General features: G+C 40.4%; 1 protein-coding gene across 1 annotated transcript; it reads right to left on the bottom strand.

Moving 5' to 3' along the window:
• Nucleotides 1-10,212: 10,212 nt before the first annotated feature.
• LOC142317704 (uncharacterized) lies at nt 10,213-10,716 on the bottom strand. Its single transcript, XM_075354250.1, has one exon. The coding sequence runs from the start codon at nt 10,714-10,716 to the stop codon at nt 10,213-10,215; it is 504 nt and encodes a 167-aa protein (XP_075210365.1).
• Nucleotides 10,717-14,685: the final 3,969 nt, after the last annotated feature.

Below are 14,685 nucleotides of genomic sequence, written 5' to 3'. Positions count from 1 at the left end.
CACCCTCACCAAAGTCTCCTTCCAACAAGTCGGAAAGCAACCCCAGCTAAAGCACCTCGAAGACAGTCTTCAAGCGGTTCCCTTTTGACAGGCAACAGATGATAGAATATCTCCGGTCAAGCTGGTCAATCCTCGGTGCCTTTCTCAGTGCCATTCGAGCAAATACTCGGTCTATATCTACGGGATTCACAGCCCTTACGCCAGGGAATGGTGTCTCACCCGCCATGACACTGAATTCTACTTCACACTCAGGAGCATCTGGAAACAGAGTATCCAGGAACGCCTGGTAGGTCGCCACGGATGTTAAAGTGTGGTCCCGACCACCAAACCCACATCGAACACTGGACAGCACGTGCAATGTGCCATGTCTGCCATGTTTGTGCGATCTCTTTTTCTAGTTCTTCAGCAGAGCGCTTCCTTTCCTCTTATGGGAATGTCCTCAGTTCCCTAGTTCTGCTACGCCGCATCATCAAGTCTACAGGCGGTAATTCAGCAATCAGCTTAACCGCCTCTTTGGACGCCGTCCTATAGGCAGCCGTACTCTGATGCAACACCTCCTGTGGATGGATACCAATTTACCTATGTACTTGGCAAATCTAACAACGCCCGCCCACAACTGGGCGCCATGTAGCAGGACTGAATAGACCACATTAGTTTCTTCCTATGTTGAGTGGCCCTCTTGTATTAGGGAGTAAGCTAGCAATAAGCCTCCTCTTTTTCTCCGCCTTCTCCCAAACCCGGAGTACGTGAGTACTAAATCTTAGTCTGCAGTCAACCCAAATTCCCAACTATATTATAGGCACCTGAGACACAATTTCTTTGCAATCAAGGATCCGTCATAAAGTTGACTTTTTCCTGGCGGTAGAGATCACCACCATCTCCGTCTTTTCAGGAGCCAATTCCAGTCCTACCCCAGCCATCCACTCACTAATCCTTGTGTACGACTCAGTTATCTTGCCTACAGCCTCATACCTCGTTTCACTTCACTGGCAAAGCTATACCATCAGCGTAGCCAAACAGTGCAACCGATTGTGGGAAAACAACCCGAAACACTCCATTACAAGCCATATTCGAGAGGGTGGATCCAAGGACCGACCATGCGGCACTCCACTATCGAGATTCTTCTTTACATACCCATCATGCAGTCTAAAGATCATCTGACGCTGATGAGGTAATTTTGCAGAGTGGCAATAATGACCCATTACTGCTGAGTGGCGGATGCAATTAAACGCGTTTCGTACGTCCAATGTAACTAGGACGCCGATTCTACCATCACCTCTCCTCAAGACTTTTCCCGCCAAGTCACAGACAGCAGCCACAGTATCGAGGGCGGACTTATCCCTGCGAAATCCATACTGATTCACAGAGAGCTCGCCCTACTCTTCCAGTACACCAACTGTCCTTTGCTAGAGCAAACGTTCCAGCACCTTTGCTACCACATCAATCATCGCCAGCGGTCGGTGCGAGGCAAATCCCTCCTCGGTTTATGAACTAGCACCAGCAGCTGACGCTTCCATCTGCCAGGAAAAACTGTCTCTTTAAGATAGGCGTTGTATGTCTCTAATAACGCCACTGACTCAGCCCGAGCCGCCACGTTGATAACCATATAAGGCAGAAGATCCGGGCCAGACGCCCTGGCTGACGATATTCGTGTGATCGCCGCCTCCAGTTCTGCATTGGTAAACAGCGGTGTAGTCGCAGCCGCGCTTCTCAACTCAGGAAGTAATTCGTCCCCCGAGGGGAAGAGCCCAACAACTTTCCTTAGCACTTCTTGCGGACACCTCATAACTGTAGCTCTGGTTCTTACTGCTTTCTTCACTAGAACCGCATATGGCATCCCCCATGGGTCCGTCTACACCTCCTCGATTAGTTGAGCCCAACATTTTCTCTTTGATTCTATGATGAGCTTACCAAGCTCTCTCCTGTATTTCTTATACAGCTCATCGTATACAATATCCATACGCCATACGTCTCCTAGCCCGGTGGCATTTTTCTCGCTTACTTGCTATATCGGCAGTCCACCAACATGCAGGCGGACAACCCCTGCAGAGGTACTTACGTGGGAGGACTTCGCAGGCTTCTTCAAGACAATCGGCGAGACATGTGGCCTTCCCCTCCGCCGTGGAAACTCGACGTACTACTCGTAGGTCAAGCCGTTCGGTAAAAACACCACGGTCGAAGTCCCTGGTGCTCCAGCCCGTGAATATAGGTGATCCATCACTACCAGCACCAGTGCCAGCGATCGCCATCAAGATCGCTTGATGACCGTGTAGCCTTCCCACACTCTCAATTCTACAATGCGGACAGCAAGCTCAGAGGAGGCAAAAGTTACGTCGATTATAAAGCCCGAGGGCAATCTCCGAAATTTATATGCTTTGCCAACATTTAGCACTATTAAATCCAGTGCCTCGGTTATGTCAATAAGCACCTAGCCTCGTGCGTTTGTCCTGGCAGATCCCCATTCGGTCGATCGCCTGCCACCAGCACAGGTTGACGTGTAGACATATTCCTCACCATTGTTGTTAAAATCTTTTTATAACACTTCATGCTGATGTTGGGCGAAAGGTAGGCAGAGTAGTAGGTCACCCCTCCCACCTTTGCCATTAAAAAGCGCCGTCCCAGCCATACATCACAGGCAGGGAGTCCGTACAGCACCAGATTCTCAGACAGACGCATCAGATTCTCACCAGATTCTCAGACAGACCGCATCGTGGTTGGCTGATGTCTGAGGACGATACTCGTCCTCAGACATCAGCCAACCACGATGCGGTCGAGAAGCGCACGGTTCAGAGATGAGCGTGACGTCCGCGCCCACCTCCGCCGTATAACTGACCAGAAGGTCCTGTGCCAGCACTGCATGGTTCAGGTTCACCTGCAGTATCCTCATCGACGGGTTGAAACGTATCCAGTACTCCCCTGGCTTTTACTACGTCCCTCCGTATTAGCCTCTCCATGGCATGCTGCCGCTTCGGTACGATGTCCCTCTAAGCCACATCTGACACATTTTGCAGTATTCCTGCACTCCGCAGCGCAGTGCCCTTCACCACAGCAGTTGAAGCACGCAGTCTAGCTGTCAGCACCTTTGCAGTTTCTGGCTGTATGGCCAAACTCCAAGCATCGATAACACTTCATAGATAGATCTAAAACATCTACTCTGTGTGACACTAAGCCTATCTTGATCCTTCTTCTCTGCATCAGTGATGAGACGATCGGGGGCAGGAAGTCGACACACGTTGCCACTGTAGTTTCTCTGAATCCAGGTCTGACGATTACTTTGAGATCTTCCGATATTTCCTGACCACAGGCCTCAGACAACCCTTTTTTGATTTCAGTCGGCTGTATGCCGCTCTCCATGTCTCGCACCCGGAGAACAGCCATCCTAGTCTTAGTGTGTACTGTTCCCTCCTTAATAGTAATTGTCAATAACTGTTTTAATTCGCCCGAGTTATCCTTTTTCATGGACTTACGTATTGAGAGAAATTCGAATGTCAGCGGTACTATAACCTGTGTCTTAAGGGATTTGAGTAAATTGGTATAAGTCCCCGAAGTTTTAATCTTTATAGTCTCCGTCTTGTGGGAGACATCAGGAGGGAAATCAGTACTCCAAGCAGGTGGAAATCTACCATCCGGCGCGATTATATGTAGACAGCGCCCAGACGCTCTGCCCTCACATTCTAGTATCTTTCGTACGAAGATCGCAGTATTCAACTCGTAGGTCTCTGTCTTTATTTGCCCCAGGCAGCCGCTACTATTTGCCTGACTCTGTTAAACATGTCCACAAGAAAGATCCTGGAAAGATCCCCCATCATCAGAATCAATGGAAGCAACATGAAACATGTTTAAATCTGGCGTCTCATCTCCTGCAGTTTGTCCAGTAAGTCGTGCCTCCAACGTAGCCGAAACAACACTTCCAGCTCCGATATCTGATTTGTCCAGACTTCATGTTTGTCGAGAGCACTGCCTTCCTTCACAGCGTGCATATCCGATATGGCGACAGTGCCCAGTGCGCCTTTTCTTCTATCTAGGACACCAATTTTAGTGTTACGAAATGCACTTCGAGGCCAATCTTTTTTAATAAAATCGGTCATTTGCGCCGTGGTAACCCGTTATCCAGGTCATCCATGATTGGGCAGCTAATAGCGACCCACGTCTGAGTGGCTGTCTCCGCAGTCTGTCTCTTGAACGTACGTCCAGGAGTGCTATTAACCACTCTTTGCAGCTCCTTAACCGCGGCATTAATGTCCACCTCTAGTTCTTTTATCTTTTTTTGACATTTTGGTCTATATTTTTGCGGAGTGCCTTGGCCAGGCCCTCCAATTTACTGACAAAGTCCTCCGTCTCTGTAGGCGCCTCCTCCTTCTCCTCCGTGGAGGATTTTCTCGCCTTCAATCTTTTGGCTTCCCTCCTGCTGTCCGTAGTTGGTCTAGGGGGGAGCCCTCAGGTAGTACTTCTGCCAAATGTGCTTCAGTAGTGTTCTGCACAAAGGGTATCTCCGTGACTGCCACATGCGAAGTCGACGGCTCCGAAGTGGTCTTAATCATGTCTTCCGATGATTCCTTCATGTCAGTAGTCGGGGAAGGAAAAATTCCACTCGTCCCATAATACTTATATAGGATACTATATATCCCCTAGCACTTAGAAAAATACAATTGAGTATTGACACAATACAATTACAATACAATTAAGTATTTACATCAAGAAATGTACGAAAATTTTTCCAAGTCCTTCAGGCGGGAAAACTTACCGCCAATTCTAACCTCAACTGTACTAAGGCGGGAAGCCGATCAGCTGATCACACAGTCTAGATACCGCTAAAGGTTGGCGGACTTTATTAACCTCTTTAGACGTCCTTTCCACGTGGTCGCTCATACACAACATAAAAACACTATAATACGCGAAAAAGACGTTATAATATCGCACGAACTCGTACGATTGTTCAATAATAGTTCGTCTACCGATCATTGCACTATTAAATTCATCAGACACGTTAAATCAACAGGTACGCCTTTCACTTTGGGAAGTACTCGTTCTAGGAACTTTTCATCAACAGTCAGCTACTCAACCAACGAACAAATTATAAGGCTGAGACAATTAATAAATTTCTCCTTCTACCTCTCAAAATTTAATTTTTATAAAATTTTTAAGTTTTACTCTTGTAAATAATCGACTTGAATTCTTTAATTTTTTTAATAAATTAATCTTTTGATAAATGTTATCAGGGGAAGGAAAAACTTCAGAATTGGCGTAGGAGTAACTACCGCAAATAAATAGTTCTATATATTTTTTCGATTTTTACAGTTACTGTACCTACTGAATCGAAACTTTTTTTAGCGGATTTCCAAATAATTAGTAGAAATCGCTACTGCACCCGGCCAGATTTTCTAAGTATCGATGGAGAAAGGACCAAATCTGTTTTATATTTTGGAGTCTTCTAAACACTATTCGGCAATGTTTATATACGTATGAATGTGAGTATGTAGTACACATGCATGTATGTGAGTATGTGACTTTAATCTTAACAGATTAAAAAAATATCTTAGCAAATATTAACTAATTTGACGAAACTTGTTGAGTTGATGTAAACATATTGGGAATAGAGTTCTACTGACTTTCAAGCGAATCGATTCAGAGGAAGTACCGGCGTTAGGACAAAAAAATGTGATTTTTGGGTATATTTTTAGCTTTTTTTCGTTATATTGGCGGAATTTTTAACAGATTTTTATTAGACTTGGTAGGATGATTTAAACCAAGTAGGCATAGATCCTGTTGATTTTTTAGCGAATCGGTCACAGAACCGGAGTTAGAGGTAAAAAAAACTAGTTTTTTGGATACGTTTTCAAGGTTTTCATATTGTTGTTGTCACAAGCTCTAAGGTTAACATTCAGAAAGCCAAAATTTGTAAAAATCAAATTTTTGGGAGCACCGCGAAGTGCGAGCTGGTTTCGCAATGTTTTAGATTCAAAATACCATATTTGAAGTCAAAATCAGATTTCTGCAAGCACTGCCAAGTGAAAGATAGTTTCGCTATAGGACTTCAGTTTCACAGTAGTCCAGAATCCGGTCCAGCATAAAATAAAGGTGTTGGTATTCAAAAAATCAATTTTAGAGTTTTAATTGTTTTGGATTAATTTTACCATTTTTGTAACCACGGCTTTTTTACCAATTTTTTGTAACCAAATTTTGTAACCACGGCGCTAAAACCGCGGAAATTACGGGTAACAGTAGCAAAGTGGGTTGTTGGCAAGTAGCAGTGTTAAACAATTGATGTAGTCACAAATCAAGAACAGTATGAAAAGGAGGAAGAAAAACACGTATACGATAAACGTATACAAACACGTATAATGTGTTTGTTGGAACAATACCGATTATTTCGCAGTATTGTAAAAGAAGGCATGATACAAATATAATATGAAATACAGAAAAAAAATTATAAATAAAATTACTGAAAGCTAGCTAAAACACCGAAAGCAATATTATTTTAAAAATTATTACAGAAGTGCAACATCCTTTCTTTCTTAACTAAATCCAAAAATCCGCTCTTCTAACTCACTTACTGCAAAAGTATTAGCGAAAATACCGGTAATGAATCAATGATGCCGTCATCACCGCCATCATTTGAGACGTGACATCCATTTTGTCCTAACTGATTAATTGTCCTGTCTTTCCCATGAATCTACAGGTCTATGAATGTCGTCTCTAGTCCCTCTTTGAGGCTCATTTCCACATTTACAGCGCCGTATCTATAAAAAAATTAAAATATAATATGCGGTTATTTTCACATGTAAGAGACATGAAATTTAAATTTAATCCAATGAATTTTTTTCTCACCATTTAATATTGCCGTCACAGCATTTCCCTTCTTCCTTCAAACTTTCCAGGATGACTGACATTTACCGCTGAAAGTGGCGAAGGTCTACTTCTTCACCAAGGCAGACTCATCCAATCGCAGACAAATGACGTTGTTATTTATTGCTGGACAACAGTAGGAGATGCCATTATAAATCAGACCGAAACAATGAGAAAATAAACCTTTTTATTTATTATATTTATTTGACTAGTGCTAAGCGGCAGCAATTTATAACTTTGCCTTTAGAGATTACAATATCGTTTGAATTTTTTGAAACAGACGCTCCGTTAGTGAGCTATAAAGATTTACGTGACCCGTGCAAAGCATGGTCAGTTTATACAATATAGTGTTCCTTTTCTGATATATATTAAGGATTCATTTGAACTTTGAAAATCAGTCATTCCGTTCCTGAGCTATTTAGAATTTAACCTAATTTCCGAATAACAGTTTGTTGGTTGATCGAGTGTCCTAAATATATGCAACAGGTAGTGTTCGACCTACTAATGTGTATCCTTTGAATTGTGAAAATAGGACGAACGGTTGCGGAAATATTATAAGAGCACCTAATTGCACCCGCTAAAACAGCGCCCCAGGGGCAGCCAAATGTTACCAATTGATGATAGGTAACAAGATCAGATAGGTATTGTAAAAGGGGTCAAAAAGTTTTCGGCTCCCTTTACACTATCAATCGGGCCGACCTTTTTCGTAATATTTAGGATTTTATACGAAAATTCGGATTCGCTGTAGCACTGCTTCGATTGACCGGTAGTGTACCTGATGCTTGAAATGGTACGTACATAGTCGTAACGATTCAAACATACTCCGTTTGAATCATGAAAATTGCATGAATTTTATCGGGTATATATCCGAAAACTCGGATTTGGTTATCCCTGGTTGATGGAGAGTGTATTTGTTGCATGGAATAGTTGGACTTATAAGGAGGTCGATCACTTTTTTTCATAGCGCTAGGGCCAACCTTATTCGAGATATTCCGGATCTTCTACCTGAAAATTCGGTTCGGTATTTTTATATAAAAATAATTTGGATTCGGTTATGAACATAGACTAATTTTCACAATTTCAGTACTTTATAAAAATATTTACTAGCCATATCTATATTAGTATTTGTTTACGCCAATGCGTAAAGTTGTTTTATTCCAATAAATTCAAGGTTATGGTTGAGTCTTGTAGTTATTACAGGCTTGGAAAATTTTATTTTGCATTTTTTGTTAGGCTTATCTTATGTATACTTTTAAAATAGGTTGTGTTTGGTTTGTTGTTTTCGTTATCAATTTCTCCCGGCTCCAGCTTGACTGACTGTTGCGTCATCTTAAATAGTTTTGTCCTCAATGCCGTGGTGTGGCCCATGGATCTTTTGTTATTTTTTATTTCTACCAAACACACCCAAGAAGTCCTCAGCAGATCATTGAAACCAGCACAACTCAGCTTGCTGGATCTCACTGCTGAGGCTGTCCACCCCACCTAACAAACTAGTACCCCATATTTCTTTCATCTATGCTCTTTTGCTTTAAAACTGTTCTTATGTAATCAGCAACCTTTTTCCATTTTATCCAGCCATCTTTGCTGCTATAAGTTATATATCTCTTCTTTTACTTCATTATCTGTTCTGCATAAGTATTTCTCAACTCTGTATTTAGCGATAAGATCTATAGGGAAAACTCCAGAAAGGACACAGAGGGCCTCATAAGAGACCATTTTGTAGGCCAATACAACTCCTAAGAGTACCCCTCTGTGTATCTTCTTCATTCTATCTCTATTCCTTCCAATATTGAATGCTGTCCACCATGTCAGAACGGCATACAACATTGCAGAAGCCACTGTCGACGCAAGAAGTCTTCTCTTCGAAGCCCTTGGTCCTCTCTTCTTTGACATTAACGCATTCAAACTTCTCATCATTCTTTCTGCACTATCACATATTTTTAAAACATGTTCTGTAAAACGACAGTTCTTCTGCAATGTGACTCCCAAATATTTTAGCATCTGTACTTCTGTACTTCCTCTATTCTGTGATCATCGATGTGTATATCAACCGATTCTAGTACCTTACGTCCGGTGAACTTGACATATTTACACTTATTCACAGATAATTGTAACCCTCTTGTACGCAACCATCTAGCTACTATTTCTAGTCACAGGTTTGTTTTATCTTTAACTTCTTCCATTTTTTTAGCTTGTATGAGCAGACCTAAATCATTAGCATAAGCAATAAGCTGTACCCGTTCTGGATACCTTAAACTAAGTATGCCATCAAAGATTAGGACCCATAGTAATGGGCCCAGAACTGAACCTTGCGGCACACCACCTGACACATTGAAATGTACTTCATCTCCTTGTGTACTAATCTTACACCTTCTTTCATTGAGATATTCCTCAATTTGTCTTCGCAGATATGAGCTGATTCTCTTCTCTTCCATGGCCATATTTATGTGTCTCCATGCTATTGTGCCAAATGCATTCATCATGTCAAGTGATACCATTAATGGAATCTGTCTAGTTCGCCAAGTACCTCTTCTAGACTCCTCAGCCCAATTAATCACCTTACTGATGGCCTGAACGGTGGATCTCCCCTTCCAGAAGCCATATTGATTTGGGCTTATGCCCAAGCCTTCCTCAACCTCGCTCACTATACGGCCAGCCAGCATTTTTTCCACAATCTTTCCCGTTGTGTTCAGGAGGCTCAATGGTCTATACGTCATATTTCCTCTTTCATCTGTGCTCTTCGGTAATAACACAACTCTCGCCTCCTTCCAACACTCCGGGAAAGTCTTGTTTACTAGTCCATGACTGACCACCTCTAGCATCTCCCATGGAGCTTGATTGATATGTTTCTTGATAATTGCCGCTGGGATATAATCCGGACCAGGACTTTTCTTTATAGCTAACATACATCCAGCGCATAAGAGCTCACTCATTGCAAAACATCTGCTCTCACATTCAGTGTGTCTTCTCTCATCGGGCGTGAAATGCGGGAATAGGCTGGGGATTATCCTTTCTGTTTCTTCCTTTGTAATTACAGGAAGACTCCATTGTGCATCTCCCTATCCATCTCTTGTTTTATTATATTAGCAAGGGTTTCTGGCGCGAGTTGTTCAGTAGCCCCTAATCTGATGGCAACCTTGCCTGTAATAGCCTCTATCTCTTCTGCAGTGAATCTAGGAACAGTTTCTCGATCATAACTATTAAAACTAATGTCATTCAGTGTAACCATTTTTGCATAATGATCACTGGCTATATCCTGTTGTAGCACTTGCCAGCTCCACTGCTGTCTTCTCCATCTATCATCCAGGATAGTGAGGTCTAGGATTGAGGTATGACCTCTAGCCTCGAATGTTGGAGTGTCATCATTTATACATTGACATCTACTACTGTCTCCATTAATTCCATCAACATTTCTTCTCTCCTGTTGGTACTGCGGCCCCTGGCTGCTACCAGCCTACTATTGAAGTCACCTAGCATTATGATCTTTTTGTCTGTGTTAGTAATCACATTTTGAATTACGTCAAGTGTCCTATCAAATTCTACATTATCCACATTCGGTGATGTATAAACTCCAACGATTGTTGCTGACAGTGTTTCTGCAGCCACGACACCTTTACCTCTAAAAATAAGTTTCCAAGGAATCTTATGACTGACATCTTTAATTGCCACATTTCCTACAGTGTCAGTATGCCATCCTGTTCTTGCTGCCTCATAAATATTTGGCTCAGTTACAATTAAAAAATCAAAATTTTTCTTCACTATCAGCCTAGACACAAGATCGTGCGACAGCCTTCTCCTATTTATATTAGCCTGTAGCACTCCAAGCATCCTGGTGTTTTCCACATTGCCATGCCCCAGTCCTATGTTCATTACTATCACATTTGAGACATTTTTTGGGCTCCTGACAATTAGCTATTGTGTGTCCTCTACCCCCACAGTTAAAGCACAGGTCGCTTCTATCAGGGCCTTTACATTCGTGGCGTCTGTGCCCAGTTCCTCAGCACCTGTAGCATTTCTCAGTGTCTTCTCTTATGAATGCTCTACAATTAACCCAGCCTATTCTTACTCGCTGCTCTACTATTTTGCTCGCCGCCCTGTATGATGTGACAATAGTCACATTTTTAGTTTCAGCAAGTCCTGGTCTAATTGAGGAGATTTTCACATACTTCGCTTTGCCAATCCTCATCTTTAATGTGGCTAGGATCTCTTCTTCCGTAGTATTACTTTCTACATCTCTTATATGTACTATCCTTCTTCTTCCACCTCTTGTTCTGAGATCGACTTTTAAATTCGCTACCTTATCTTTGAGGATATTTGTGAATTCTGTTGCCCGTTCTGGTCCTTGTATCCTTACTAAGACTTCTTCATTTCTCCCTTTTTTTACTGATATAACATCCTTAGCGTCATCTCTATTTACTGCTGTTTTCATTGCCCCCAAAAGATCAGCATAGGTCTTACCCTCTGATTTTACCACTATGATTCTACTATTCTCCACAGGTGGGGTGGCCTTCATAATGCACGGCTGTCCTGGTCTAACCTGTGTTGAAGCTACATCGGTGTGTAACGTCAAGACTTTAGTGGTTTCCTCATTACTCCTGTTCAGATAAGACACTATCTTCTTCATGTAATTACCTACATGGTTATTAGGCACTATGTAGGACAGATTAATGGTATTGTTCATAATTCTTCTCAAAGCTTTCAGAATTATCATCATTGTATTCTTTACCTCCATGTTTGAGTCATAAAAGATTTTATACTTATTTCTTTTAACCTCTGTATGTTCACTCAGAATCGTTTGCTCATCCCTTAGTACGTCACCTGCCTTATATTTTAATCTACCAGATTCATCATCACTATTTCCACGAATTTTACTGATATGACTCAAATTACAAGTATCGCCCACTTCAGTGGGGAGCTCTGTAACCAACCTCAATTTAGACCTCAATGCATTCGGCCATCTCCTATTTAACATACCTATTAATTCTTCATCAGATAATTCCTTATTAAGTATTTGCTCCTCGTAATCATCTCCAAACAGAAAATCTGTTTGTGTTGCCTGCGTTATCTGAACTGCTGGCGAAGTAGGCATCTCAGCCAGAGCGTTTAGGCCCTCATAAATTTTTTCAACTCCGACTTGTGTGTACCTATGTATTTAGTCAGTCCAGGACCAATGTGTTGCTTTAATGCAGTCATTGTCAGGCCAAGTTGGTATATCAGGCTGCCCAGTGTTTCTGGCAGCTCTTCCTCCTCCTCAGAGGACCCTTGACGGGCTCTCTTTTTACCTTTAAGATCCACTTTTTTCACATGTGGCAATTTCTGCGCACTGGTACTACTTTGTCCGGACGTACCTTCCAAAGGAAGCGATCCCCGGCCTGGCATTGCGTGGTATTGTACTCAGGGGACAACCCCGTTTCCAACGAGTACATGCAATTGCTTACACAATAGCTTACGCTCAGCTATGTAACAGCTTACCTATATAAGGTACTAATAGTCTCTATAATAATAGTCTTTTATCAAATAGATAACTAACTGCTTCTCGTTATCATTAAAATTGAAATTAATAAAAATTAATGTACTTCTAAAAATGTTAAATGTAATCAACGTAGATAACAGTCAACAATATTTAAATGATATGCTATCTGTTATCAGCTGGAGATAACCGATTAATCACGTACAGCGAAGGGACGCTCCACTATAATCCTTATTGCCTGTGACAATAAGGTTGAAACGACAAAAATCACAATAAAAAATCCGTCCGTTAACCAAAAATCGTAAAAATTTCAAAACACATCCAGTAAACACCCACCTAACAATACCCATTGTCCGTCTCCAAGAAAAGCCGGAAAAACCAGTCCAAAAATATTATAATTGCGGAGCAGCACAACAACACGTCCGTACGGTACGAGTACACTTACTCAACTCATCTTAAATAGTGTCAGCGTATTCTTCACTCATTATTTAACCAAATTAATCATAAGTGTTTTTGTTCTCACCATTTTTAAGGTTGTTGTCTAAGTTCCTAGAAATCTAATTTTCTTTGTCTGCGATCACGTCATTTCTTCAACTTGTGCGTATTCAGAAATTATTTTTATCAGTCTTACGTAATTTTTTAGTGGTCTGCTTGCTTGTAAATTATTTTTGTTTTGTCTTCGTTCCCGAATTCCACACGTTTTCTTTAATCGTTCTCATACTAACACTTAAACACTACTCTTGTTATCAACACACACACACACACACACACACACACACACACACACACACACACACACACACACACACACACACACACACACACACACACACACACACACACACACACACACACACACACACACACACACACACACACACACTCTTCTGTCCATTGCCTAGTTCGTTTCCCCTACTTCTCACCACGCCACCTTTGTTCATTCTAGTTCAGATTTTCATGTTGTTTGGATGCACGGGCTGGTCCTCCGGCCCGGAGGACCAGCTTGCGAATCTCTCTCTCTCGCTTTGTGTGTTAATACTCGGTCGCTATATCGTCTAGTTCTACTCGTCAGTGTTACGTGATTTCACAGATTTCTATGTTTTGTTTTGCCTCGTTTCTTTGTTAAGTTAATTTTCGAATTCAGTAGATATCGTCTCTGTTGGTAGTGGTTCAGTTGCTACAAACCAGCCAATTTTATGATGCAGAATCTCTCCAAACTCGTTACCTAAAATCTGAGACGCTCCGTATTACTCAATTTCTAAACAAAGTTACGCCATTGTAGACTACGCCAAAGATAAACTGTATGTATTTATGTGTACTTTAATTTCACGAGTTCATCTTTTATAAATACTTATGTGTGAATAAGGCAATTGAAAATTATTCACTATTCTTTATATTAAACAGTTATGTTATTAGTAAAATTAGTGATATACTCAATTTATTGTACATTTTAAATTTGAAATTCAAGATCGGCTCAATCAACCATTTCTTCACTCAATTGTAGTCATAAAATGTGGCTTAGATAAAGATTATGTTATTATTTTTCATTGTACCATATTTTATGTGCTATTAATGCCAACTATTGTAATTATCAAATCTACTTGTAAGTAAATACTACTTGAGAATTATAAAAATATGTATGTCACAAACATTAATGAACCTGTATATGTTGGTTGATAATATCTTATATACGTTTTTAGTGAGTTCCAGGAATGTTTTCTATTATATTTCATTGACTCATGTAACTACACAAATTTCTGATTTCATTTGGAAAATAACAATTTTAATGAGACAGTTATAGTCATTTGACAATAATTATTTATAATTTTGTTTCTTTGTTTATTTTAGGCACTAAAATTTGTTATTCAAACTTCTTATACTTCACATAATTTCAATGTTTCAGATTCTTTCTGTTGTTAATATTTTTAATCAATGTTAAATATTGTTTTGTTCTTTCAAGTATTATATTATTTTTTACAAATTAGAAAAAGGAAGTCATTAACTTGAGAATGGCTAAGAAACTTAAATATTTTCAAGAAAGCTTACTTACTAAATGAACTCTATTTATGATTACTTAACACAATTTGTTTATATTGTGATTAACTCTTTTTTTGCCAATGGTAAGAATTACTGTAGTTTATTTTTCTAAGTTAATGACATTCGTTCATTGCTAATTTTTATTATTACAGAATATGCCAGTAATGCTATAGCTTTTCAGTTATACTATGTTTATTGATGTTATGTTTATAAATATATAATTGTAAAAAAGGTGTTTTAAATTCTTTTGTTTTCAGGCTTTGTTTAATTGTAGATTCTCAAAACAATTATTTGAAAAATGTATGTTTATGTATTTTTTCAATTAATATTAT

This window comes from Lycorma delicatula, chromosome 1 (assembly GCF_047948215.1).
Source record: "Lycorma delicatula isolate Av1 chromosome 1, ASM4794821v1, whole genome shotgun sequence".
Taxonomy (NCBI): Eukaryota; Metazoa; Arthropoda; class Insecta; order Hemiptera; family Fulgoridae; genus Lycorma; species Lycorma delicatula.
This window is presented reverse-complemented; position numbering and strand designations above follow the sequence as displayed.

Bases quoted from the DNA above. Each gene is read 5' to 3' on its own strand.
- LOC142317704 (XM_075354250.1), bottom strand. From the start codon at position 10,716: ATGAACATAGGACTGGGGCATGGCAATGTGGAAAACACCAGGATGCTT.